The following is a 27,684-nucleotide window of genomic DNA, read 5'->3' as shown; positions in this document are numbered from 1 at the left end:
CTGGCACAGTGTGTATGTAGTAAGGACTTATATGGGTTGAATTAATGAAGCAGTCCATTTGATTTGCTTTTGATGTGCAAACTGTAACACAGTTACCTGCTACCTGCAGCACACTTCCTAATCTTTTTTCTAATCTCTTCATCGGTAAAATGGGAGACTACTGCATCTACCTAATAGCTTAGGAACTCAGAAGTAATGGATTTAGCACCCATCTCCAGCACTTTGAAAGTACACATTCAAGTTAGCAAAAAAAAATCTTTTTTTTTTTCATTCTCCAACTTCTTCCAAACTGATCATCTCAGAAAACACCATCTCTCGACAGCTTTCATCAGAGATAGAGATTCTTCTCCAATGGTCGTAAGATTTTACAAACATTCCTCATTCAGACTCCTGTCTTTTAGCTTCTTAAAAGATCAGTAGCAAGAATACCAAAGTCTTAAGTCACTACTAACGCTTGCAGTCTACTGCATCTTACTCACTCACTCACTGGTTTCCTCCCTTAAAGTCAGAACCCATGACCACAAAGAAGTGGTAACCTACCCTACAGAAACCATTCAACACCTTTCCCCAAGTTACCATGGATCCTCACCCCACCTGCCCGCACCCAGGCTTTGGAGAATTAGCAGAAATCTGATTATCTCGTGCAAATTTAAACCTCCTCCTCGATTAAGAACCCTCCTGCTACCCGTTCCAAGACAGAGAATGAGTTTCTAGCATAAAAAAAAAAAAAAAAAAACAAGAGAGGGGATCCGCTTAAACCTTTCTCCACACGAGGTCATGAAATGTGTTTCCTTCAAAAAGAGACCAAAATCCGGGCAAGCCATCCCGCCCCTTCCCAACAGAGTCTGTGTGCCTGGTCCACTCCCAGTCCGCAAGCAGATGTACTCGCAGGGACCGGAATGCCTTCCGCCCACCGTGTCAACTCCCTGCCCACTCCCGTGCTCTCCTCTCCCTCAGCCCAGGCCGCGCGTGGCCTCCCGCCGCCAGCTCCTTCCCGGGCCGCTACTCACCGCTTCTTGGGGATGGTGCCCGACTCTGGCGCGGCGGGAGTGGCGGCGGGCGACGCCCCGGCCGCCGACGCGGCTCTCCGCGCTTTGCACTCATTGGTACTCGGAACCTCCTGGGGCCGGCCCAGCAGATGGCCCGACAGAACCCGCAGCCGCCGGCGCGCGCGTCCCGCGTCTGGGTCCCGCTCGCTCGCGCCCGCCTCGCCCGCCGCCTCCGCCATGGCTTCCGCCTTGTGCTGCCGCCCGAGGCCGCTGGGCGCGGGTGAAAGGTCACTCAGAGCGGCGCCCCGCGCGACCATTCGCTGCGGCGCATCCCGGCAGTCACTGCGGCGATTGGCGGCAGGGGCCTTGCGCCTGGAGCTTCAACCGGCTCTGTCCCCGCCCACAGCAGCCTCGCCCCGCCCCTCCCCGCCTCGGCCCCTCCCGCCGCCGTGCCTCACCACGCCTCGGTTTGGGGTACCTGCAAAGCAGGTGAGTCCTAACGGAGCCAGGATTGGCCCAAAGGGGCAGGCGGTGAGCCAAATTACACAGCACACCCGCAGTTGCCAAACCTATGGGTGTGGCGTCCTGGATGTGGCCCGAGCACCCGGAGGCTACTTTCTGGAACATATGCCTAGGAGCCTGAATAGTGGGCTGGTGATGCTGCTGTTCTGGCAAGGGAGCCAAGCCTGGTAAACAATCCTACCTGCTAGGTCAAAACCAGTTCTTTAAGCGATAGAACCAGCGCCCCTTCAGTCTCGTTTCTCATCACCTACTTAGTGTCTAGCAGTGTGCTCAACACTCAAGTGGCAGTCAGAGGACAACTTCCAGTAGTCTCCTTCTCCACCACGTGGATCCAGGGCATCAAACTCTCGGGTTGTCAAACTTCGTGGCAAGTACCTTTACCTACCGAGCCATCTTGCCCACCCTGAAGTGTGTTTTTTATACAGCCTTCAAGCTAATGACTGTTTCTTGAGGTTTATTTGTTTGTTTGTTTTGAAAAGGTGTTGTCTGCAAAAATACCATTGAGTTTGTTTTGTGTTAGCCAACTACTCCTAGGCATGGGGCCTACCCTGAAATGTGGTTAATATACCTAGTGAGTCTCCACTGGAGAAAAGTAATTTTCTTTGGTACCAGTTTCAGATAGCTCTTCGGTTAAAGGTGGGATGCTGTGTCCACTTCACCCTCTCAGCTCTAGGACTGCATCTGGCTTGATCCTCTGTAGGTCCTGTGCATGTTGTCACAGTTTCTGTGAATCTGTATGGGAACTAGTTCTGTTGTATCCAGAAGACACTTTCTTTGGAGACATCCATCACCTCTGGCTCTTACAATCTGCCCCCTCTTCTGTGTAGATCCCTGAGACCTGAAGGGGTTTGATGAAGACACTCTATTTGGGTGGCTTAGCATCTTTTTATACTTGATTTTCAGATGATATAAAAAGCTACAAAGGCTTAGTAACATCTATTTTGTGGAACTACCTAAGGTCTCCATTGAATTTCCTCTGTCCTTCTTCTGACTTTTACATTCACGAGCCCTGTTTTCTTCCACCAGGGCAAATCTGCTCCTGCTGGGTGTGACTGGGTAGATGACAAAGAAAGCAGATATACATTCCTGAACATTTGATAACAGAAGAAAGAGATCCTTTGACATCATTCTCTGCTAGAGAAATAGCGTCTTACTTAAAAAATAAAAATTAAACCTCAGTTCCCCTTCCGGTACCGTGCGTATAATCATGATGACCATTTTGTCTTGCACAAGCTGAAAAGGCACAGTCATATCTATTAGCTTGATAAAAGTCACCAGAGAGGCTGGAGGTGACTCAACCCCAGGATTAAATGAGCTAAGGGTTTTTCCTAACTGCGGTCCCCTCCATTCATCCAGACATTGCTCCCACTTCCTCATATTTTACTCCCATTATCTTCGTCCAACAAACTCAGATGTCACCAGTGACGTTGCTGCAGAGAAAACTAACAGCGTTGGTGTAGACTTATCAGTTACTGAGTCTCGGTGTTCTGCAGCCTCTGATGGAGATTATCTTTGCTCTTGCAAGAGCATATTCATTCACCTGTACTTCCTTAAGTGAAACTCTGTCCTCCTCTGCCTCCTTCCGTGCTTCCTTGTTCCCGTAGCCTCACGGCCATTTTGTTCCACCAACCTCAGTTTCTTTCACTGCCTTTTTGCCTCTGTGCAGCTGGCACTTCACCCACGCTTTTCTCTCTGAGTGCATTATTTCCCTAAGCATTTGTCTGTTCTTCATTTATGACACATGTCTTCATCTCATTTTTATTTACATGTTTCTCTTCCTCCAAAAAGGCCAAAGACTTCGTGAAGGCAGAAATCATATCATAACCGAGACTTACACTCAGTTTATAAGGAGCTCGAATTTTTGAATCTAGGGAAAAGGGCTAGAGCCACGGATGAAAATGGTCCAGTTCATAGTTCATCTTTGGTTTCCTCCTACAATAGTGCTGTGGTGGTCAGTGGAGACCATCTTGTCTTCAGCCTGGTTCTTGGTCACCCTCATCCAAGGGTGGAACCCACAGACATCAAAGAGTAAACAGGAGGTTCTTTATTATCAATTCATGATTAACAACTTCAAACAAGATAAAACAACTTGAATATTACCACGTAGGATTTAAATAAAATAGGTTTGAACTCTTGTCCGCAGTAGGAAGCTGTCTGGGAGCCCTGGAAGCTCCAAGAATATTCTGTGGTTGGTTTGGAGTTTTTGTTTGATTTTTGCTTGCTTGCTTGCTTGCTTGCTTGCTTGCTTGCTTGCTTGCTTGCTTTGGCTTGAGGAGTTAGCCTTGGCTGACCTACAACTCAGGATGAGATGAGGATGTCCTCCAGTTTACAAGATCCACCTGCCTCTGCCTCTACTACAGTGTTAGAATTAAAAGCCCGTGCCACCTCTACTGGGAACTTTTGGAGGCTGGAAGCAGCTGTTTGAGTAAATTCCTGTCTGCAGCTGCAGTGTCTCAGAGGCTGAGGATGAATGAGTCTCCCCAAACCCCTACTTCCTGTAGCCAGTGGTTGAGTCCTGGGGCCAGACCGGACTATGCTGTCTGGCCTGGGCAGAAGCCTTGAGTGCCAGGGACTAACATATCCAGTGACTCTTCAAGGTAGTCTTTCTTCTCTGCTGAGTGAGCTGCCTGGGAACTGGATCCTGAAGTCTTCATTCGGGCCTCTTCCCCTGAAAAGAACAAGAGTCTCTACCTTCTGTGGGCTTTAGCCTGAAATTAGAGGGTACCGACTAGATTCCGATTGGCAGAATTTGGGTTTGCAAATAAGATGAGAAAATGAAACCAATCAGGGAAGAGCTGTCAAACCTGGTGAGAAAAGAGAAGAACCCTGGGCCAACCAAAAGTTTCTAAAAGTTCACTGTCAAATCTGCCGGATCCCCTCCCCTGTCTCTGCAGCGGGGAACAGGAACGTAGAAAATCTGCTCCTGTCTGTTCCCAGTTACTGGCCTAGTGCTTCCTTCATCTAGGGAATTTGGCTTAGATGGGGGTGTTTTGTTTCTTTGGGGCCTATTTGCAGCTCTTCTGCCCTCAAGGCTTGAGCTTTCCAGCTGTCTGAAAGCTGGGGTTGGGGGTGCCTCTGGAGAGGGTGCCCCTAACAGTACTTCCACAGTGGTGGAAGTACTCTATAGCTGTTCTGTCCGATCCTTGACAACTAAATCGCTGGTACCAACGCTTAAAGTGTGATTAGTATGGCTGAAACCAATGAAGATTTATGGGAGTGTAGATGGGTTGGGGGGGGGTTGTTTTGTTTTGTCTAGACAGGTTCTTGTGTAGCCCAGACTGGCCTCCAACTTGCTGTGTAGTCAAGGATGATCTGCAACTCCCAATTCTCTGTCCTCCACCTCCTGTGCCTCATGGCAACCACATTGGATAGTACAGTCACAGGAAGCTAATGTTATTGTGCCAAGATATATGAGCCCTACCTTCCCTCTACTACAGTCAAGTGTGTCTGGAAGACATTTGTGTTTTCGCATACTGACCTATTGCTGGACGCGTGTATTAACCCCCATGTGCTATATGTAAAGGTGTAGACGAATCAATCCACATTCCGGCACACTGAAGACCACATAGACCTGTGTGAGCCACCTTGCTTCTAATCATTATGCAACACTTCTGTCATATACAGTGCCCTTGGAAGATGTCCAGAGAATGGGAAGAATCTGAGTTGTAGGGAGAATTCTAGCCCCAAGGAAGTTACCACCTTTCTGAGAAATCATTTCTTTACCCTAAAAAAAAAGTTTATTATATTTTATTGTGTGTGTACTCCTGTGGCAATCTGGGACAACTTGTGGGTGTTGGTTTTCTCCTTCTGCCACGGGGGTCCAGGAATCAAACCCAGGTCTTCAGGTTTGAAGGCAAGCCTCTTCCCTGTTAAGCCATCACCTTGTCAGCCCAGAGCCATTTCCTCTTAAACAAGGCTCTGTGAAAGAGCTGAGACTTTTCAAAAGTTACTTGACGACTGCAAAAGGACTGCGTGGCAGCTACAAGGCTGCAGCTGAGAAGATGATGGAGGTCAGTGTTACATCTCCATTGTGAGGGGAAGCTCAGCTATCCAGGCCACTTCTGGAGTCCCTGAAACGCTTGAAAAGAAATCTGTTTACTGACACTTCTGAAACTACTGTGCAACACAGGAGAAGCCATTGACATTTTCATCAGACCAGGAGTGACAAAAAGGGACAAGAGGAGCAGTAAATTGCTTTAGGATATCTGAGGTGTTTGACAACTTAGCATTTCTCACAAGCCTGCCCAAGTGTTACTGGAGTAACACTGACATACCACCTCACATGTCTGCTTACAACCGTGTGTTTTACTGAAATATTCTGTGAGCCGCAGTGTCCTCAGATCCGTTTTCAGATGACCTGACTGTTATGACCTGACTGGAAACGTTCATCGTGGTACTACCAGCATGCTTTCACAGAAAATAAAGTTTATTCTTGTTCAAATTGAAGTCTTGACGTACCTCAATTTGTCAACTCTGGCCACATTTATAAATTATTTAACATCAGTAGAGGAATACAATCTTTATCCTGGATGATTAAAACCTTGATGTAACTAAATTTATGAGCCAGTAGAAAAACCACTTAACATGTATACACTAATGAAAACATGTAGGTAGTCAACTACGAGTGGAACCTGTTATGTGCCTAATTTACTACGAAGGACTGTGACACACAAGAGTATTTGAACTGGTAGCTCAGAAACCTGTTTGGCATAATCAGATTAGCTAAGACTCAGGATCTATGTGGAGACTGTGACACTGGGAACACAGGTGACCTCAATGATGAGTTCCCACTACAAAATCCCCTTACAGACATAGTAACCTGAAATTCATTTCATGCTTCGAAGAAGAGTGTATGTTTCACATGAAGCCTGATCCACTGAGATGCTTCTGATACCACAGAAAACAAAGCCTCACATTTAGGAAAGCCATCTCAGTGAACCCACTCCTTTGGGTCCTGGAATATCCAGCCTCAGTGATAATGTGGAATGCAATAGAGAGAAACCTACACATGCAGAGACGATGGCAGACCCTGATGCATGGAGGAAGTAGAGACCCTCTCCTTGTATTATCGAGTTTCCTTTAAGTGAAGGCACAAAAACATTCTAGTAAGATTAACTTCTAAAACATATATCAAATTATTTTCTGTGCTAATTTTCCTTACTGGTCTTCAGGGATGCTCAGTAACTCTAGACATAGAAAGAGAGGAGTTTGTGCCTTTTATATTGTGAAATATAATACAAAGAATGAAAGCATGAATTATCACAAACCAAGCACTGTTACATAGGTCAAGAAACATTACTAGCGAACCAGAAAGTCTTCCTATGGACTCTCTGCTTACTTCACCCACCTACTTGGCAAGGTAGCCACTGTCCTGAGGTCTATGATAAGCATCCCCTTGGTGTTCTTTATGATGTTTACCAACCAGGCATGCATCTTTCACCTGGCTTTCTTTTGCTTTTGTTTCAATGCAATTGGTTATATGATTGCATGCCTATATTGGTTCTATAACTAATGGGTATGTGAGGTGCTTCCAGTTTGATACTACTAAAATTATTGTGAATATACTTGTTTATGTCTCTAGGAGAATATACAAATTTCTGTTCAGTACCTATGTGGGTGTGGAATTGTAGGTCATAAAGTATACAGATGTTCAATTTCAATATTTAATGAAAATCTGTTCCAAAAGAAGTGTACAAAATGTGTTCTAACAAAGCACCCCCAATGCCATAATGTTGACAGCTTGGATCTTAAAACTTTTTGACCACTGGGATACCTTATAAAGTATCCAATCTCATAAAGTATGTCAATCTTTTAACAATTGAGACTATTGACCTGGTTTGCTTCCTATTGCCATGATATACACTGTGATCAGAAGTAACTTGGGAGGAAAGGGCTTATTATGTCTTACAGGTCCATCATCAAGAGACGCCAAGGCAAGAACTCAAGCTGAAACCTGGAGGCAGGAGCTGAAGCCAAGACCGTGGAAGAGTACTGCTTACTGGTTTGCTCCTGTAGCTTGATAGGTGTGATTTCTTATACACCTCAGGGCCATCTGCCCTGGGAAGGCACTTCCCACAGCTAAGCTTGGCTCTCCCACATCAATCATCAATTAAGAAAATGCTTGACAGACAGACATACACCCACAGGCTAATCTGATATAGGCAATTCCTCAACGAATGTTACCTCTTCTGTAATGACTCCAAAATAAATAAAATAAAAATAAAAATAAAAACTCAACAAGAAGAAACCTAACCCAGCACAAACCTCAAGGAGTTTTCTACTTAAGGCCATTTCTCCTTAAGTACTTTTCTATATACTATCTATGAAATTAAAACTAAAAAGTATTTAGAATATTTCTTTTTCTTTACACATATTCTAAGAAACATGAAAATGAAATAAAGTATATTTTCCAGAATAAAAGCATGAGAAGAATGTTCCTTCCTTTCGTGTTTCTATAAGTCTTGCCAGTGTTGACCTAATGAACTATTAACATTAACAGGATTCTCACATCTGTTTCTGAATTCTCTGCGGAGATGTCCTATGGCTTGTGTCCTCTGGGAAACTTCCCTTTGCACTCTTGAGAGAATGAGTTTAAAAGGCTAATAATGCTTCAGCTGACCCCCTCAAAAGATTTCTAGAATTCACAGGGGTTCCTACACCTCATCTGGAGGGCTACAGTTCTAAATATTCTACTTAGATGTCTGCTAAGCATTCACTGAGGAAGGTCTAGACAGGCTGCATTCCAAAAGCAATCAATGATACTGTCACAGGAGGTAATATGTAAGAGTCTAATTCTCCTCTGCCTCAGACACGCAACAAATTTTGTGTGTTCTTTTTTCCACTAAAAAAGGGGGGGCGTGTATAATGCTACTATTAATAAAACAAAGTCGTCAAAAATATTTAAGGCATAATATATTTTGATTGATACATGGACTTTTTTTTTTTTTTCAATTTCATATGACCAAATTTTGAAACTTATTCCTACAGATTTTGAGACCCAGATTATGGATAACCAGAAACATTATTGCTGGGGGACAGCTGAACTCAGTGTGACTTTTGTGATGAAACAGGATTTGTTAGCTTCTATGATCAGACTCTCTCCCACTTTATTGTTGCATTTGGATCTGTGATAAATAGTTAAAGAGATGAGTTTCTACAAAAGTAGTTTCTAATGCTAGAGACAGCATGTCTTGGAAATCCTTTATTCACAGATCGAAGCATTTGACCTTCACCGTTCCAGGCCTCTCAGGTCTCTCAGCTCTCTTCCTCTGAAGTGTGTTGTGGCCAAAAGCATTCAAGTACCAGGGACAAGTGATATTCTCAAAGACAGGTCGATTTGGTCCTAATGCCAGTGGGAATTATTTTTCCTATTGATTAAATCGTCTTCAAAGTTCCTCAGGAGCTAGGACATCACTAACACAGAAAGCCAGGCCATAACAAGTCAGTGCTCTCCGAGAACCTGTACTGCCTGAGGTCCCGCAGAGATGTTTTGTAACTTAAGCCTGCAGATTCTGAGAAATTCTTACTCTATATTCAGGAGAATTCGCAGAGGAAGTAATCTGCCTGCTTAATTCTGCCAAACTGGCCACCTGCTTACTCTCTCCACTTATCATTTTCTGTCTTTTCCTTCCTGAAAGGGAAGCTAACTTGGCTCTCCAGAGACTCAAGGGAGTGCTGTAAGAAAGCTTCTGTGAGCATATTGGGGTACGCATGCCTCTCGAGTCCCTCTCACATTTACCCTTACAGAGAGTCTAAGAAATTTTCCCCTCAATGTAACTACTCCAGCCATAAACAATCACACCCTTCAAGGCTCAGCCGTGAAAGCAGTTTAAATCAGTTACTGGAAGTGACCTGCAACCCACCTGTGCCATATTTGCACTCTACCCTGGAGTCTGCTCCTTGAAAAGAACAAGCATCTGTTTTTGAGATGTGTTTTTAAGATTATTGACATTCTACATGATTCGTTGTTGTTTTTTAATCAAAGATACATGCTGGCTTCTTCATGGTCTTAAATTCTGTCCTCATTTTTAACGCCTGTTGCTTTTTTTTTTTCTTTCTGATAGACTCATCATTCTCTTTTCTGTTTTTCAACTGGAATCAATAACGTATTCTTACAGTGCAGGGCTGCAGAGAGCTCAGAAGAAATATGAAGCGAAGAATCAGTACAGTGAGCCAAGTGGCAGTGTCCTGGGAAGAGCAGGGACCAATGCCAGCAAGTCTCTCTAGAAGCCAAGGCAGGAAACCAATTTGCATATGTTCCCAAAGAGAGCCCAGCATAGAAAGGACCATAGAGAGCCAGACTGCCTGCCAGGCAAGAATATGAGAGCACACATTGGGAAGCCAACGGATTGAACCACAAAGTATTCTGAGTATACTCTTGAATATATATCCTTGATCTGACATCTTTTATACAAATACTAGAGAGTGTGAAAGTGTTGAATATCAACTTTTTATCTCTGGTTTAAGACACTGGCTGGGCAGTGGTGGTGCACGCCTTTAATCCCAGCACTTAGGAGGCAGAGGCTGGAGGATTCTGAGTTCGAGGCCAGCCTGGTCTACAGAGTGAGTTCCAGGACAGCCAAGGCTATACAGAGAAACTCTGTAAAAAACAAACAAACAAACAAACAAAAAAAGACATTCAATTGTCATGACCTATCATCACACAAATTATCTTTAATACGAATGCTGAATCTGCTGGGTAAAAAGCAAATATTCCAATTTGCATGTATGCTGTGTTAAAGAGGAAAGTTTAATTCACATAACAGAAGTTTTGATCATAGTTATCTCTAATGCTCTGTTTTGATGATGTGCATACACTTTTTAAAAACTACTGGGCTCCACGGAGAAGCCACCCAGCCTGGATGACTAGGAGAGTAGACCCGAGGCTGGACAGCAAGCTAGAAGAAACTATAAAACAAGGCTGTTGCAACATTTGGATCCACTTGGAAAACCAAAGAAAAGACTTAAGACTCATTCAAATTTAGATTAAATGAATTTATTCTTACTGCTAGCAGAAGGACAGCAGCCCTGGAGCCAAACAGCACACCATGCTGAAGGAGACTAAAGAAAAAGTGAAGGTGTACATTACAGTTATCTATGGAATCCATAGCTGGGCATGAATCTAGTCATACTCCCCTCAGTTTTCTCTTTCCTGCTGTATAGTAACAAAAAGACCTCTGCATCCTAGTCCCAAGGTGGCAGGCAAATTTAAGAAAGCAGAAAGCAAGCAGTTAAAGACCTCACAGCAGGAACACCATTTCCCCATTCTCATCTCACCCCCAGACCTCTGGGATCTCAATGGCATTTCATAGCAAAGGTCTAGAGTCCTTGAGGGATGCCTGAGGGAAACTTGAGGGTGCATCCTCAAGTTTCTTTAGCCATGGTGTATGTGTGTGTGTGTGTGTGTGTGTGTGTGTGTGTGTGTGTAAATTATTGCACAGGACTGAGCATTCTGGGAGAATTTTCATTTTAGCCAGCCCTAACCTAATGACATTGTGTTATTACCTGCTCTATCCTAGTCAGTTAATGACTACAAACAACAAAAAGTAGAGTTTTGTAAAAAGATGAAAAAAAGAGGTGTCTGATTTTATCCAAGAGAGTGGACATGAAGAAACTGTCCCTATGCCATAATCTTCAAAGTCTCCTTTGCACCGTCAGCTGAAGAGCTAGGCTCCTACAGGCATGGGGAGGAAACCCAAACAGGTTGAGGAGAAGTGGAACGAACTGGCTCGGAAGTGGGAGGAGGCAGCCCAGAAGGGACCCATGGCAGTGAGCTCTGCCAATGACAAGGACAAATATAGCCATCTCATTGGCAGAGCAGCAGCCAAAGATGCAGCCCACGTGCTACAGGCTAACCGTGGCTGTGTACCCATGGCGCACAAGCAGGACACAATGCATACAGGAGAATATGTATGAAATTTGAGCCAATAAATGCTGAGGCAGAATGGCAGATGCCAGCCCCCCTCTAGGCATCCCACCAGACTCCCTTTGACCCTCCAGCAAGTTGGGGGCATGGGAGAACAAAGATGCTACCATCAAGACTGATCATCCATCCTGGAGCCCAAATTCCAAACTCTGAGGTCCTACCAGCTGTTAGTCAGAAGTGGTTGACTATCACTAATTGCAGTTTGGATGTGGGGTGTGTGTGTGTGTGTGTGTGTGTGTGTGTGTATTTATATTACTCCCTATTATTCTTGGAACTTTCTTCCCCTTTGGAGCTGGGGTTACTTTACATTGAATAAACACTGTTTGGCCCTGGGGAGGAAGAAGTCATCCACTTAACCACAGCTGAAGTTAGGAAAGGTTGTCTGTGCTGGGAAGGGTCACAGGATGAACCTCCTGAGAGCAGGGGACAGGTTGCTAGAAGGTGAACATCAAGAAGCTTCCAACAGAGAAGCAGGGCACCAGCTGGAAAAACATGGTGCCAGATGTGACAGGCCCATAGAGAGGTCTGGGCTCCACAGCAGCCAGGGGTTTAGAGGAGCAAAGGAGTGCTGATTCCATTCGACCCCCACACAAGCATTCAATATTATAATACCTCCCTATGATTTTGTGAGAGATGAGGGAAAAAAGTATATATATTCTATTGTACTATTTAACCACTATAAGTTGTGTTGTTTCAAGGTCAGATCCAGGAATGAACTAAGGTAAATAGACATCTTAGAGTCATGACTTCACCCTAAACATTAAACAAACTCTGTGAGAGAACTAAGATATCTGGGCAATTACTAGCCACAGAGTTTAGCAAAACGTCTTGACAAAGCACTGAGGGCAACTGGCACCTGCAGAAAAAGAAGAAATGTATTTCTTCATTCTAACCAGAAAGACAGTATTTCATGTTTTATTGCAGTTGTCTACATTGGCTAACAAAGTCCTGCAAAACATGGTGGCTTAAAACAGCAGAAGGATTGCCATATTTGACCACTGTTTCTTAAGATTCGTTTCTGAGGCTGATGAACACAGGAATAACTAGGGGGCTGGGGCTGGCTCACAATCTCTTAAGAAGTTGCAGCCACACTAAGCCAATCCACTTCCAAGTTCATTCTTAAGGTTGTTAACTGACCTCAATGACCCTCGCCACAAGGGTCTCTGCAGAGGCTGCCTGGGTGTCTCAATGACAAGGCTGGTGTTTTCCAATAAAGTGATCGGACAGAGAGAAATGAGAGAGGAAAGGCTGCTAAGAAAGCACGACGGTGAGAGTGTCCACGGTAGAATCTGCACCGTCTGTACTCTGGTACGGGAAGTAACACGACACCATTCTTATTTATCCTGTAGATCATACACTGTAGAACGAAACAACAAAGGCTGTGAACACGGAGAAGTATGGGTTGCCAGGGACATTACAGAGGTCAGTACCACATATAGAATGAAAATTAAAAAATAACACCCCAAAGCACTAGAGATAACATGTATGAAAAGAGATCTGAAGAGAAATTTTTTTTAAAAAAAGTTTTTTCACTAATATTAAATAAGAGGCCAAATACTGACTACCAATCATTTAAAAATATTGACAGTTTTTTTATGCTACACATTTTGGTGTTTGAGAACAGAGACCCACTATCAAGCACTCAGTTCAGGAGCTTCCTGACTTCTCTGTGTTCGTAGCTGTAGAGAACTGCAATAGCAGTGGCTACTAAATTCTGTTTCCCCGATACCATTCTCAGATGGAGTTCTGTGTGCCTTGCCCAAGCCAAGATCCTGACTTTAACCCCGCCCATCTGCCTTGACACAGCTGCTCTACATCAGCTGTGTGTTGGTTCAGAAATTTGACCACCTCGATCAAGGAACTATGATGGAAGAGAAGAGAAATACGGCACGTGGTTTCTGATGGCAACAAAGCTAAAATTTCAAGTTAAAAAAAAAAAAAAAACATAGTCGGATATGGTGGTAGACATCTTTAATCTCAACACTCAGAGGCAGAGAGGGCAGGAAGATCTCTGTGAGTTTGGGGCCAACCTGGTCTCCTGGGACTGGGATTATATTTATGAGCCATCACATTGGGTCCTCTGGAAGAAAAACTAGTGCTCTCAACCACTGAGCCATCTCTCCAGCCCCCACTACTCGTGATTTTAAAAGGTTATTTTTAGGCTTCCCAGCATGCTTTGAGAATGCAAGACATCAGTATAGAACAAATCTGATCTTGCCTCTTCCCTCAGTGCACTAACTTCACAGTAATTGATGTGGGTGAGCCTTCAAAGAGTAGATAACGTGCAGCCTACCAAGAGAACCCCATTTGCTCATCAGTGATATTGATCAGGTGGTGATAATAAAGCCCAATCTTTTGACAAGTAGATATCATCTCATCAAAACAGATCCATAGTCAGCCATGGCCGGAAACGTGGTTAACCATGCAAACTGAAGGATGATCGCCGAGCCCTAAGAAGGAAGAAAGGGAACAGATGAGTGGCTTCTCTTTAATTTCATCACAGCTACTGTGGGAGAAACAGTCCATACCGATTTTATTTATTGCTAAAAGGGAAATTTAATCCTTCATTTCTACAATCAATGGGATAATAAATTGATTCTGTTTAGTGGGAAGAGTTTGATGCATATGACCGTTCCTTCTGAGTGTAATAGTCACTATCAATCATACCTCCTTCCAAGCCTGCAGCACTCTCAGTGGCCGGAAATTCTGGATTTTTCTGAGTCCCTTTGATGTTATCAGAACATATGGAATTAGTGTTGTCGGCTATTTTCTTCTTGTCAGGATAATTCATTGGTATCTCTTCAAAGGAGTTGCTTTTTGTTGTTTTAAATAAAACACTTATTCCCAGCAAAAGTAAAACATAATTTCTTAATCCTTTAAGAGTTAACTAGGAACAATGTCATCTCTCTTCTGACTCATTATTTGTGGCTTATTATGTTTATACGCCAAATGATAAAGGTTTTCTTTCTAGGTTAATTTACAGACAGTTTTTCCCAGGGAACGGCATTGCTGCTGATCATAGCTGTGTGTCCAATTCCTTTCTCATGTGTTTATCTTTGAAGAACTCCCACAGACTGCCTTGGCTTTAACTACAGATAGATGTTTGTTCTGTATGGTTGGGATATGTCAGTGAGAGGGCAGAGATAGGAGGGTGGGAAATAAATCTCATTTTGTGTAAACATATAATAGCAGCCTCAAATACCATTGCTGGGCTATATCTCACCAGAAAATACATGAGTGACGTGGAACACTTTCTTAACAGCAGATTTTGGGGGCCAAAACAGAGGTAGCCTGAGAGCATGGGACACCTAAGAATAGGGGCCAGGAAAGGTCAAATAGAACATTCTACATCAGGAACCAGTTATGTGTCTTTCCATCCTAGTTCTAGCCAAAGGCATGTTGACCCCAGCGGTTCCCAAAGGTGCTTTTAAAATTAATATTTTTAAATACTCCTACAGATTATGACATCAAATGCCATCATCCCAGTAAAACCCTTTCCCTTACTTTTTTATTCAAAGTCCCAATTTTATAATTACTCAAAGTTCAGGAAGCTCTCTCTGGTACCAAAAGAAGGTCCTTACATGTTGTTCTCTTCTAATCTGTCCTCCCAGTTCCTGCCATACTGGATCCCATTGTGCTTCTCAGCGCACATATTGCTCCATTGATGTAAAAACAAAACAAAGCCATCCAGTGCTTTCACCACTGTCTGCTGGTATTTGGCCCCAAAGTGCCTTTCAAGATTTATCCTGCACCACTCTCTAATATAAATAGTTCATTCCAGCACTGCATTATGTAGAAAGCACCCCTCTATCACGCCCCCTCATCTGTACGTCATTTCTTCTTTTGGAGCAGGAGCAAGAGAAAAAGAAGAGAGCAAGAGAGTGAGAAAGGGGCAAGCAACCCCTTTTATAGTGAGTCAAACATACCTGGCTGTTGCCAGGTAACTGTGGGGCAGAGCCTAGACCAAATGCCAACAATGTGGGCTTTACAGTTTATTATATTGCACCTGCTTACGTGGACACGTGTGTCTCCTCTACGCTGTAGTAAATTCCTAAAGAAGAGACCCTCATCTTTATCACCTCATCTCCTTGAAGTTTGCACAATGCCTTTCCCATTAGAGATACTGAATAAATGGCAACAGAAAGAGTTTTTAAAATATAATTTAAAATCCCACGTGTTGTGTCTCTAGGTGTGCGTGAGGGACGGCTTGCTATGCTGCATCTGGGAGGCAGAAAACAATGCTGTGAAGCTCAGAGGACAAACCTCAGCAGCCAATTCTCTCTACCTTGTGGAGCCCAGTGAGTCCCAGGGGTCAAAGTTGGCAACAAGGTCCTTTACCTGATGAGCTATCACAGTAGCCAGAGGGAAGAACGCTCAGGGAGAAGTAAGAAGGGGCAGGGAGGCAGGCCAGAGGCATGCTGACTGGTTTGTTTGTTTGTTTGTTTTTTTATTTTGTTTTATCTAATGTTGTTCAACTTCTGTATTAATGACTTCCAATACTGGTTGTTTATTTGAATAACAAGGGAATTCTTTTCAAATACCAATGCCATACCTAATACTTATTACACTCAGATATCTGGGAAGCAGAACCCAGCATCAGTACAATTTTAAACGTTTCCCAAGACTTGTTGCCTGAAGATGAAGTGTGGAACAGAAGGAAGGATCAGCAGTCTTAGGAATTTGTTTGAATCATAAATTCTGCTGGGGCAGGACAGGTGGCTTTGTTTCTAAGTGCTTGCCTCGGCCTAAGCTCTGCTCCCCGAGGACACCCATACACAACGCAGGTTCAGAGACACACGCCTAAAATCTGAAATCTCAGTGAGCCGGAAGGATTCCTGAGGTTCACTGACCAACCAGGTTAGTCAAATCAATAGGCTCTACAGTCAGTAAGATGAAGCCGTCTCTCAAAAACAATAAGGCGGAGAACGACTGAGACCACCCAGGGGGCAACATCTGGCCACATGTGTGCTCATACAGGTGCTCACACAGAGAAAGAAATATTAACTCTCAGGCTTCGTCCCCGATCCACTAAATCAAAATCTGTGTTCAAAGAAATAGCCTGGATCACTCTGGTGAACACTGAAGTCTGAAGCCTGCTCTAGAGTGGTAACACACAGGACAGGAGGCAGTCCATCCTTAAATAAAAGGAATGTAATGAGTTTAATGTTTTGTGATGGCAAGTGGCCAAGACATCACTAAGACAAATAAACAGCTAAAGCTATAGCAACGAAGGTAATCGAAAGAGAAATTTGTATGGGGCCAATTTACCTTCAAGTAATGTGAAGACTGGTCTTTGTTTTATAGGCATAAAATAAGAGAAAGCTAAATACGGAAGATGTAATCTAAAGTAAATACAAGACCAACGGAAAAGCACCCCTCAGCTACACACACTGAGTAGGCAAAGAAGGGAATCTCACACACGCTCTTGAGCAAGGAAGAAAAAATAATGCAATTGACCATGTACAAGATAATCCTTTTTAATGGGTTCTAGGCAGAAACTGTTTAATCTAAAATTCTATACAAAAATAATTTGGTACAGTAAATAATTGATCTTGATGAAACACAGTACAAAACTTTACTAGTATACAAATGAATGCTATGTATATTTAATTAGTAAATGTGGTTAGCATGGTGTATGACTCACGGTCCTGAATAACCTCTTTCTCCTAGAGAAATAACTGTAAATTAAATCTAATTTGTAGCTTTTATTTTAAAGCTTTGGTCAAAACTACAGGATGGCCGGGCAGTGGTGGCGCACGCCTTTAATCCCAGCACTTGGGAGGCAGAGGCAGGCGGGTTTCTGAGTTCGAGGCCAGCCTGGTCTACAGAGTGAGTTCCAGGGCAGCCAGGGCTATACAGAGAAACCCTGTCTCAAAAAACCAAAAAAAAAAAAAAAAAAAAAAAAAAAAAAAAAAAAAAAAAGAAACAAGCAAACAAACAAAAAACCTACAGGATGGAGAGATGGCATTTAGAGCACTGGCTGCTCTGCCAGAGGACCTCAGTTCAATTCCTAGCACACACGTGGCACCTCACAGCTGTCAGTAACTAGTAACTCCACGTCCAGATCTGACGCCCTCTTCTGGCCGCTGCAGGCACTGCATGCACACAGTGCACAGACAAACATGCAAGCAAAATAACTGCACAAAAAATAGAAATAAATCTTGAAACAAACAACTAAGGGTGGGACATGTAGCTCCGTTGACAGAGTGTTTACCTAGAATACAGGAAGCCCTCAGTTGAACAATCAGCACTGCAAACCCAGGCATGGTGGCACATGTCTGTGATCTGGGAAGGGGGACAGGTGAGGGAGTGGGGGTGCTTTCTATCTTGTATGAAACTCGCTTTCACTTTTGAAACTTTTTGAATTTAGCTTGTTTACTTTGTAAGTAGAGATCTTTATTCTTGTTCACCTTTTGGCTTAATGTTAACAACAAAAGAATGCATGTAAAAAATGCTACTCTGAGTTAAGTAGGTCCTCGGGCTTTGCGGAGCCTGCTTGTCATCTCCGCCCTTGGGAACCTGAATCAGGACAGCAAGTCCAGACATGGGTTTCACAGAAAGGCTCTAAGAATAAAAGGCTAAGATCATTATAAAAATACTTCTGAACATATGCTGTCGTTTGTCCATTTGTCATTCTGGTTTATATTATTATTATTATTATTATTATTATTATTAAATGTGTTTTAATGCATTAATTTAAATTTTAATTAAATTTATTAGCAAAAACTTGGAAATAAAAAAAAATCTGTTTATAACTTGGAAGATAAAACTTCTTAAGGAAAAAATTGCCCAAGGAAAAAATTGTAAGAGGATAGTTCTAATACTTAATGCAAGAAAGGCTATTAAGGAAGCTACAATTTGTCTTCATTTTGATGCACAAAAGTATTTAAAGAAATAATATAAATTAATCCTCCATAAAATACCCAGTGGTAGATCAGATATTAATTAATATACCTGCTGCTGCTTTTTAAAAGATATTTTAAAAAAAAATTTTACAATAGACTGTTTGTGTATGCTTGTGTATGTGTGTGTGTGTGTATACACATGCCACAGGCCTACATAGAGGTCAGTAGAGAACTTGTGAGAGTCTGTTCTCTCCTTCCATCATGTGGGTACTAGGGCTCAAGCTTGGGTCACCAAACTTTGTGGCACCTTTACCCACTGAGGTATATCACCAGCCCCTTTTTAGTTTGGAAGAGCAGCTTGGAGGGTTAGCCTTGAATTCATGATCCTCCTATTTCCACTGCCTGAGTACTAAGATTTCAGGCATGCACCATCAAAACCCTCCAGTATAACCTCTAAAAGCAGTGGTTCTCAACCTTCCTAATGATGCAACTTTTTAATACAGTTCCTTATGTTGTGCTGACCCCCAACCATAAGATTATTTTGTTGCTACTTCAATAACTGTAATGTTGCTACTGTTATGAATTATAATGTAAACATCTGATCAGCAGAATGTCTGATATGTGACCCCTGGGAAAGAGTCATTTTACATCCTCCCAGGAGTCAACACACACATGCTCACACACACACAGACACACACACACTCACACACACACACACACACACACACACTCAATCGTAATGTGCTAGAGAAAACTCTGTACATTAGGAGTCAGTAGTCTGCATTCTACCCTAAAACCCAGACTCCTGTCTGACAGTTGTAAATCTGCTTCTGGTACCCGGCTGAGAGGTAATCCAAATCCAAAAAATAGGTGGTTGTTTCTCAGAAGACTGGAGAGTACATTGAACTTTCTAGAACTTTCTAATGGAAGAAGAGGAAGTCTGACCCTTTGGATGCCTGATAAGATTACTATTTCTCAGGGCAAATTTTGTAGGATACCAGTCCTTCTGAGAGTAGCATATGTGTCTGTGTTCCTACTATGACACTGACATACATGTTTGAGTACATTGGCTTACCTTAGAAAGTCTTGTGGTTCAGATGCTCAACATATGAATGGTGAAGGCCAGAACCTCTGATGACAGTGGTCACTGAATGGTTGCCTATAAATGGTGACCAAAAGTGGTCAGTTGGGATACTAATTATCTTTTTTAAGGTCCTAGATGGAGAACACAGCAACATGTTCTTGGCTAAGCTAAATCAGTGTAATAAAGCCTTTTTATAATGTCTATAAAGAAAATTTAACCAATAATCTTTATTTTAAATGTAGACCCAGAAAGCTGACTACCTACACCATTCACGCCTTCACATATAAGTTCATTGTTTTCATAGATGGGGTCCATAGCTGAAACACGTAGTTGCTATCATTTGGGTACTGGACAGATCCACAAGAGGCTTGAGGGTCTGGTTTCCATTGAAAGTAACATTCAGACCTGGGACTTTGGAGAAGTGACTGGATCATAAGATTTCTGTCTCCACCAATGGCTTAATCAACTAATGCCTCCAAAAACAGCATGGACAGTTAAGAGGAATGGAACTGTGGGAGGCGGGGCCTAACCAGGGGAGTGGGTTACAGAGGGTGGACCCTAGAAAGATGTCTTGTCCCCCTCTTTCACTTTCTGCTTCCTAGGAAACATAAGGTAAGGAGAATTGCTTTGTCACGTGATCTTGACACCTCTATGTTCTCAACAGAGGTCCCCAGCTGACCATCAGCTGCAACCCCTCAGACCAGCAGCCATAATAAGTGTTTCCTCCCATAGGTCAGCATCACAATGATGCAAAGGTTGACTAACACCCTAACTGAAACTTGTACCTTGGAGGAATCTCAGAGAAAGGATTCAAAATGGTACTTGTGTTTGGTTATTTTTTTCTTTGATTCAAAAGTACCTAAGAGAAGCCACTCGAGGGAAGGAACATTTAATTTGGCTTGTGAGTCAGGGCACATAGCCCACCATTATGGGGAAGGTACGGCATCTGGGGCAGTTTGTTGACATCTCATTATGTCCGAAAACTGAGATTGCTCAGGCCAGAAGGGGTCGGGCTATAATACCCCCCAAAGGCCTGCCTCCAGGAATCCATCTCCACCAAATATGCCTCCTGCCCCAAAGGTTCCAGTCTTTCAAAACAGTGCTACCAACAGGAACTATGGTGGGTTTTCTTTGTTTGTTTGTTTTTAACTTTTTATTGCCTCTTTATGAGTTTCACATCATGCACCCCAGTCCCACTCATCTCCCCGTCCCCTTGTATCCACCCTCTGCCCTTGCAACCTCCCTGCCTCCCAAATAAAAAAACAACAAAACAAAGCACAGAAAACACCTCATTGTGGAAGCTGTAGTGTGTCACAGTGTGTCCCACAGTACATCATCCCTCTGTCCACACACCTTCACTTGCAAATGTTCATTGCAGTGATTCATTGGCCTGGTTCTAGGTCTCTGGCTTCTGTGACACCATCAGTATTGGATCCTCACTGGGACTTCTCCCACTTATCCTGTTGTTGCCCTGTCTCATGGAGATCCTGCAGTGCTGGATCATTAGGACCAGCCATTTCACATGTCCCAGCCGTTCACAGATGATACAGATTTTGGGGTGGGCCAACTCAGAGCCCTGGATCTGGGCCTGAGTGGTAGCTGAGCTGGTTAGCCCACTGGCTCTCCCTTATCTGCACCACCAGGACAAGCTCTCCAGCACTGTTGTAGCTTGGCTCACCGGTGCCTCCTCTGCCAGGGCCAGTTGCCTGAGTGAAGTTCAGGGTTTGCTCTCCTTCCAGTTAGGGACAGGGAGAGCTCTTCCACTCTCATGACCTCAGAGCCAGCTCTCCTGACCACTGCAGGTGGCAAGGGGTGAGGGAGAGAGGGCATCACCCCCTCCCCCGCCCCACCTCACAGCAAACAAGTGGTAGGGCCAGCTCTCCTGCACTCACACCCACAGGTTGACTCACACATAACCTGGGCCAGGTGCAGAGACTGCTGCAGGTGAGAGGTGGGACCAGCTCTCCAGAGTGCTGCAATTAGTGAGGGGAGAGACCAGCTTTGCATAGCCCCTGGACATTCATATGGTCCCAGGGGGCTACCCAGACCAGGGATGTCCTCATGGTCTCTAATGGTAATACAATCCTATCAACACCAACCTCTGTCACTGCACAGCCACAGACCCAGACACGGCCCTCAGCAACAGCACTGGCCAAGACTTAAAGCAGTGGGACTGGCTACTCACAACAGGCTATTCTTCTCCACCCTCAAGTCTTCAGTTCCATCTCCCTTCACAAGGCTCAGACTGTTCTGTTTCTCTTTCCCCCATCTGCCCACCACACACTTATACATTGTAGTGGTTCTTTTAGTGGATGACCAGTGGCTGCAGACAGGCCGTGAGGCTAGCAGGCTTCTGGGTGACCTCCTATGTCCATGCAGCATGGTAGTAAGTAGATCTCTGGGTGTCTACAGCCTGCCCATGTGACATGGCAGATGATGGTTCTACGTGGGTCTACGGTCATCTTCAACCCCGCCCCACAATGCATGGTATGTGGCAGGCAGGCCTCTGTGTGACTACAGCCCACCTGAGCCTTGCACTGGCAGGCAGGTCTCTGGGCATCTTTCCTCACCAGCACAGTGTGGCGTGTGGCATGGCAGTCAGAAGGTCTCTGGATGTCTTCTTCCTGCTACGTTGCTGGGCATGGTGGCAGGTGGAACTCTGTGTGTCTACAGCCCATCCATGCTGTGTTGTGGAAGGCAGATCTCTGGGCATCTTTCCCAGCCTGCACCCTGTGTTGTGTTGGTCAGCAGGACCCTGGATGCCTCCTGGCTTTACTTTTAACCTTCACTGCCATTAGCACAGCCCTGAGATACTGTGAGGGCCTTCTTGTCACTGACTTCAGCACAGCAGCCAGAGGTCCCAGCCCAAAGCAAGTCAGGTGGGGACCATGTTTTAAAGACATGAAATCTTTTTATGCTATTGTTTGTTTGCTTGTTTGTTTTTTAAATGAGAGTTTCTCTGTGTAGCCCTGACTGTCCTGGAACTCACTCTGTAGACCAGATAGGCCTTGATTGAACTCACGGAAATCCACCTGCCACTCCCAAGTGCTGGGATTAAAGGCGTGCGCCAACACATTTTGTTCTATTTTCTCTCCCTTGACTACAGAAGTCCTGAAGTAAACAACAGTCGATATTCATGTGTTGCAAAAGGAAGAACTCATCATGAGAAATCATGAATGTCTCTACATTTTCATGACGTAGCCTTGCTTTGTGGTTAGCAAAGATGGCCTGGAATGTGTGGAGGAATTGGTCACTATTCGCAGGCTTCCCTAAATCAGTGGGGTGTCAAAGTCCAGGCTTTGACATACGTGTATGCATACCTATACATACATATATACATACATACCTATACATACATGTATGCATACCTATACACAGTTGGCTCCAAAAAGCTCCAACCACTTTACATATAGACATACACATACTTAAATTTGGTGGATGAAGCAAAGCTCCAACCAGTTTTACATATATACACATACACATATGCACATTTAGTGGATGGAGCAAAGGTCCAACAGCCTTATTTTTTCTTCTACACCTTATGTATCCCAGCAAAGTCTTTCAAGCATTCCAGAAAAATAAAAGTCACAATGTGATTACATTCCATTTTTCTTCTAGCGAAAGATTTTTTTAAAAAACCTAGTATATTTCCTAATACATTTACAGGAATAAATGTTTTATGTAATACAGATGCAAGACACATTATTCCGAAGAACCCACATAAGTTCATAACTAAACCACTTGTAACAGAGTAACAAAGCTTAAGCAAGCAAGGCAACGTTCTCAGCCAGTTTCTCTTACTGCAATTGGCGGTTACGAAAAAAAAAAAAAAGGATCAATTATTCTATTATTTATTTTAAAAAGTAATCTTTTAAAAAATATCAAGAGAATCACCAATCTAAACTTTTATATAAAAATCATTTCTATTGTACATCCTCAGCGTGTACATCTACTCATTAACAGTTTTTTTTTATTAAGCATATCTAGAAACTAAGGACTAAAATGGGAACAAGAAATTAATCATCACCTTGATCATCAGCTCAGCTTTTGCAAGAGAGGTACAGTACATCCAGTACAGGTCAGCCTGCCATGGTTCTTGTTCCCTGACCTCAAAAAATCCCCAGCTAAATAATTAAGAGTGTGCCTTTCTGAACTTCAAACTGTTCCCTAAGACTTTCTACGTGGAAGCCATACCGAGGCATCCCATCATGATTGTACTAAACAGTGGGCCGCATTTCTTGAGTTCTAAAGCTGTTTTCTCTCCCTCTCGATTGGGCCTTGACATCAGGTTATCTTATCTCTAGGATACATTCTTCCCATTTCCAATCAGAATTTCTGTACAGTCTTATACTTGAATAGTAATTAACTTAAACATTATTCTCGATATACTCTTAGATTGACTGAATCAACAAATATAGCCAAGTTCCCCAAATCCAGTAAGTCTACTAGTGTTTCTCCACTCTCAAGCACAAATCCGAAAACCCTCCATGCGTGTTTTTACCTCTGCTCTATTCCAGCCGTCACCATGTTTTGCCAGAAAGGAAATCACCTTTTCCTTACAATCTTCCCTCCCACGGCCTGTGATCGGGTCACACCTCCTTGTTCCTGCTCAATACATCCTTCCCCAGGCCCTCTGGTTTAAATCACTCTGCATGCCCCTGCTGGAATCATCTTTCTAACACATCATTTGTAGTAATCTCGAGGTAAATCTAATTGTACCAGATCTTAGCAATGTTTTCAAACCAAGATTACCCTCAAGTACCTATAGTTATATCTATCTAGTTTAACACTCAGTATTTTCAGATAATTCCATTCAGTTCATTTTTCCTTCCTTGCAGAGAGAGCTATCTCACATTTCTTTGCTGCTGCCAGGCCAGATGTTTACAAGAACACCTTTCGAATTCAAGATGCTGGGAATGTAGGTCAGTGGTCAAGTGATTGTCTAGCACGTGGAAGGCTGTGTGTTCAAATCTCGAGCTTCACAGACAAATATAAAAACAATACTACCCAGTTGTGACTGTTTTAAGTGTATTATAGAATATTCTCTACTGTGCCAGTAAGCGGGAGATTATTATTCATTTTTCTTATCAATGACTCATCAGACATTTTGATGCTATCTCTCCATACCAGATACTATGCCAAGTAATGAATTCAAAGAGATATAATCTCTTGCCTTCAGAGTGCTTATGGGTCATTGCATAAGACAAGTGCATTGCAGTGAGAAATGAATGTCCAAGAGTTCTTGAGACAACCCAAAGAGAAACTTGAAGTCTAACAGAATGTTAGTACCCTTCTGGGTTTTGCAATCTAGTGATTATTAGGAGCCACTAAGTTCTGAGTAAAAAACACCATTATTAGTAAGAAAGCTACCTGGAGATATCTGGGAGAGAGATTGCAGCAGACTAATGCTTCTTCATGAGACAGTTGGTAGATCTAATGACAAGTGTAATCTAGCCCTTTAAACTTAACTAGAAAAGGGCAGATGGCAGTTAACAGGATAGGACAGAGAGATGAAGCGTTAAAGGAACTTTATTTATTAGAAGGATTCTTAAACTTCTTTATATGCTGGAGGAACATGGCCAAATACATATGAAAGGTTAAAGATGAGTCCAAGGAAAGGGTATTTGGTAAAGTTAGATAGCTGAGCTGGGCAGTGGTGGTGCATGCCTTCAATCCCAGCACTCAGGAGGCAGAGGCAGGCAGAGCTCTGAATTCGAGGCCACCCTGGTCTATAGATTGAGTTCCAGGACAGCCAGGGCTACAGAAAGAACTCCTGTCACTGGGAGGGGCCTGGGAGGAGCTAGTTGAGAAGGCAGGAGAGAAAATACAGATAGTGGCAAGGAGGTAAAATTAACCAGAGACAGAAGGTGACTTTGTGATGGCAGGAAAAAAGAAAGAGAAGAAAAAAAAAATTTAAAAGTTGTAAATGATGGGAAAGTTATTAGTAATAGCATTAAATTAATTGCTGTGCCGGGCAGTGGTGGCGCATGCCTTTAGTCCCAGCACTTGGGAGGCAGAGGCAGGTGGATTTCTGAGTTCGAGGCCAGCATGGTCTACAGAGTGAGTTCCAGGACAGCCAGGGCTACACAGAGAAACCCTGTCTCGAAAAACAAAACAAAACAAAACAAAAACTCCAACAAAACAAATTAATTGCTTATACACATAATATAAAAGTAAATAAGGTGTCCCTACTCTGTGCTAGGCATCATGTTGGGACGTATAGTTCCTTGTACAGCCTCTGAACTTAAATCATTTATACTCCCCAAAGTTTCTAATAAAAAACATTCAAATTAAACCTATTTGTTCAAAAGACATCAACAATTTGAATTTCTCAATTATAATGTGTATATTTGTATCCATGTAATTATGCATGCATATAAACATATGTTTATATATATTTCTTACTTTTTGAGACAGGGGTATGGGGAGGAATGCCTGAAGAATGAAGTGTTCAGAACTGGAATAGATAGAAGTATGGGACTAGTTAAAAGTTAATTTGAGAAAAAGAGAAGCCGGGCAGTGGTGGCGCACGCCTTTAATCCCAGCACTTGGGAGGCAGAGGCAGGCAGATTTCAGAGTTTGAGGCCAGCCTGGTCTACAGAGTGAGTTCCAGGACAGCCAAGGCTACACAGAGAAACCCTGTCTCAAAAGAGAGAGAAAGAGAGAGAGAGAGAGAGAGAGAGAGAGAGAGAGAGAGAGAAGAAGAAGAGGAGGAGGAGGAGGAGGAGGAGGAGGAGGAGGAGGAGGAGGAGGAGGAGGAGGAGGAAGAAGAAGAAAAGAAAGAAAGAAAGAACCCTCATTTGAAAAGGCAGGAGAACAAAATGGAACCCCTACCGACACTAGATAGCCCAAGATCTTAGGGTTAAAAGAAAGTTAATGATAAAATGACTCTAATGATATGTAATACTTACAGATCAGTGTCTTGTTCAACCATCATCAGAGAAGCCTCCCCTTGCAGCAGAGAGGAACAGATGCAGAGACCCACAGCCAGACATTATGGAGAGAGTGAGAACACTCAGCCCTACATGGGATGTCTTCATCAAATCTCTCCCTCCAGTCAGAGCTCAGGAACCCTGAGGAGGAGGAGGAGGAGGAGGAGGAGGCAGAAAGAGTATAAGAGCCAGAGGGGTTGGAGGACACCAGGAGAACCAGGCTCTAAACCAACATAAGCAAAGCACATATGAGCTCCCAGAGGCCGAGCAGAAAGCACAGGGCCTGCACAGGTCCGCACCAGGTCCTCTGTGTATGTTTCATGGCTTCCAGCTTAGTGTTTTTATGGGATTCCTGCATGAGTTAATGAGTGGGTCTCTGGTTCTTTTGTATCTTCTTGGGTTCTTTCTGTTGCTTTGTCTTGTTTAACTTCGATGTGATAGTTTTTTTTATTTATTTTATTATATTTTATTTTGTTATATTTCTAAAAATGAATGAATGAATGAGAGAAAGGAAGGAAAAAAGGAAGAAACAAACAAACTAAAAAAAGAAAGCCGGGCAGTGGTGGTGCACGCCTTCAATCCCAGCACTTGGGAGGCAGAGGCAGGCAGATTTCTGAGTTCGAGGCCAGCCTGGTCTACAGAGTGAGTTCCAGGACAACCAAGGCTATACAGAGAAACCCTGTCTCAAAACAAACAAACAAACAAACAAACAAACAAAAAAAAAAAACCCTAACTAGCATGGTAAAGGTTAATAACTGAGCTGTCACAGACGCCTGCTGGGAGAGGGAAAATCAGTTTCCTCCAACAGAGTGACAGCAGGTTTATCAACCACTCCAGAACAGGCTCATGTTCAGGAGAAGTTGACCAACATATAAAGGACTGCATAGTTTGTGTGTGTGTGTGTGTGTAGTGTTTGGTGGAGGTTTTTTTTTATTCCTCTTTTGAGGTGTGGTTTTGTTTGTTTTCTTTGTTTGGGGGAGTTATTGTATTGTGTTTTTGTTTGTTGAGAAAGAAAACTTTAAGTTTGGGTGGCTAAGGAGAGGAAGAGGGTCTGGAAGCACTTGGGAAGGGGAGGAATATGATCAAAATATACCTGAATTTAAAATTGTTTTAAATAATAAAAAATATAATTAAAAAAGAAAAAGGCTGGCGAGATGACTCAGTGGTTTAGAACACTTGCTGCTCTTGAAGAGAGAGGACCCGGTTTAGTTCCTAGAAGCCACATGGCGGCTCACACCATCTGTAACTCTTGTTCCAGGGAATGTAACTCTCCCTTCTGACCTCCATGGGCACCAGACAAACGAACATACAGGCAAAGCACTCATACACATAATATTAAAGTAAATAAAATCTTTTTTATATAATTAAAAGAAAATCCAACCTGGGC

General features: G+C 43.2%; 1 protein-coding gene and 1 long non-coding RNA gene across 2 annotated transcripts in view; both read right to left on the bottom strand.

The window, feature by feature from the left end:
* Positions 1-1,341, bottom strand: part of Agps (alkylglycerone phosphate synthase) — a 97,617-nt gene extending 96,276 nt beyond the window's left edge. The window contains exon 1 of the mRNA XM_034494389.2: positions 1,011-1,341. Coding sequence (XP_034350280.1) covers positions 1,011-1,306 — 296 coding nt within the window. The 5' untranslated portion in view covers positions 1,307-1,341. The remainder of the gene's footprint in view (positions 1-1,010) is intronic.
* Positions 1,342-13,400: 12,059 nt separating this feature from the next.
* Positions 13,401-26,363, bottom strand: LOC143441345 (uncharacterized). Its single transcript, XR_013108657.1, has 3 exons — positions 26,277-26,363; positions 19,357-19,440; positions 13,401-13,886 (listed from the first exon to the last, which is right to left on the bottom strand). It is a non-coding gene; the product is annotated as an uncharacterized LOC143441345 (long non-coding RNA).
* Between the last annotated feature and the right edge of the window lie 1,321 nt (positions 26,364-27,684).

This window comes from Arvicanthis niloticus, chromosome 2, assembly GCF_011762505.2.
Source record: "Arvicanthis niloticus isolate mArvNil1 chromosome 2, mArvNil1.pat.X, whole genome shotgun sequence".
In the NCBI taxonomy this organism is placed as follows: domain Eukaryota; kingdom Metazoa; phylum Chordata; class Mammalia; order Rodentia; family Muridae; genus Arvicanthis; species Arvicanthis niloticus.
The sequence above is the reverse complement of the archived record's forward strand: the minus strand, read 5'-3'. Positions and strand labels throughout refer to the sequence as shown.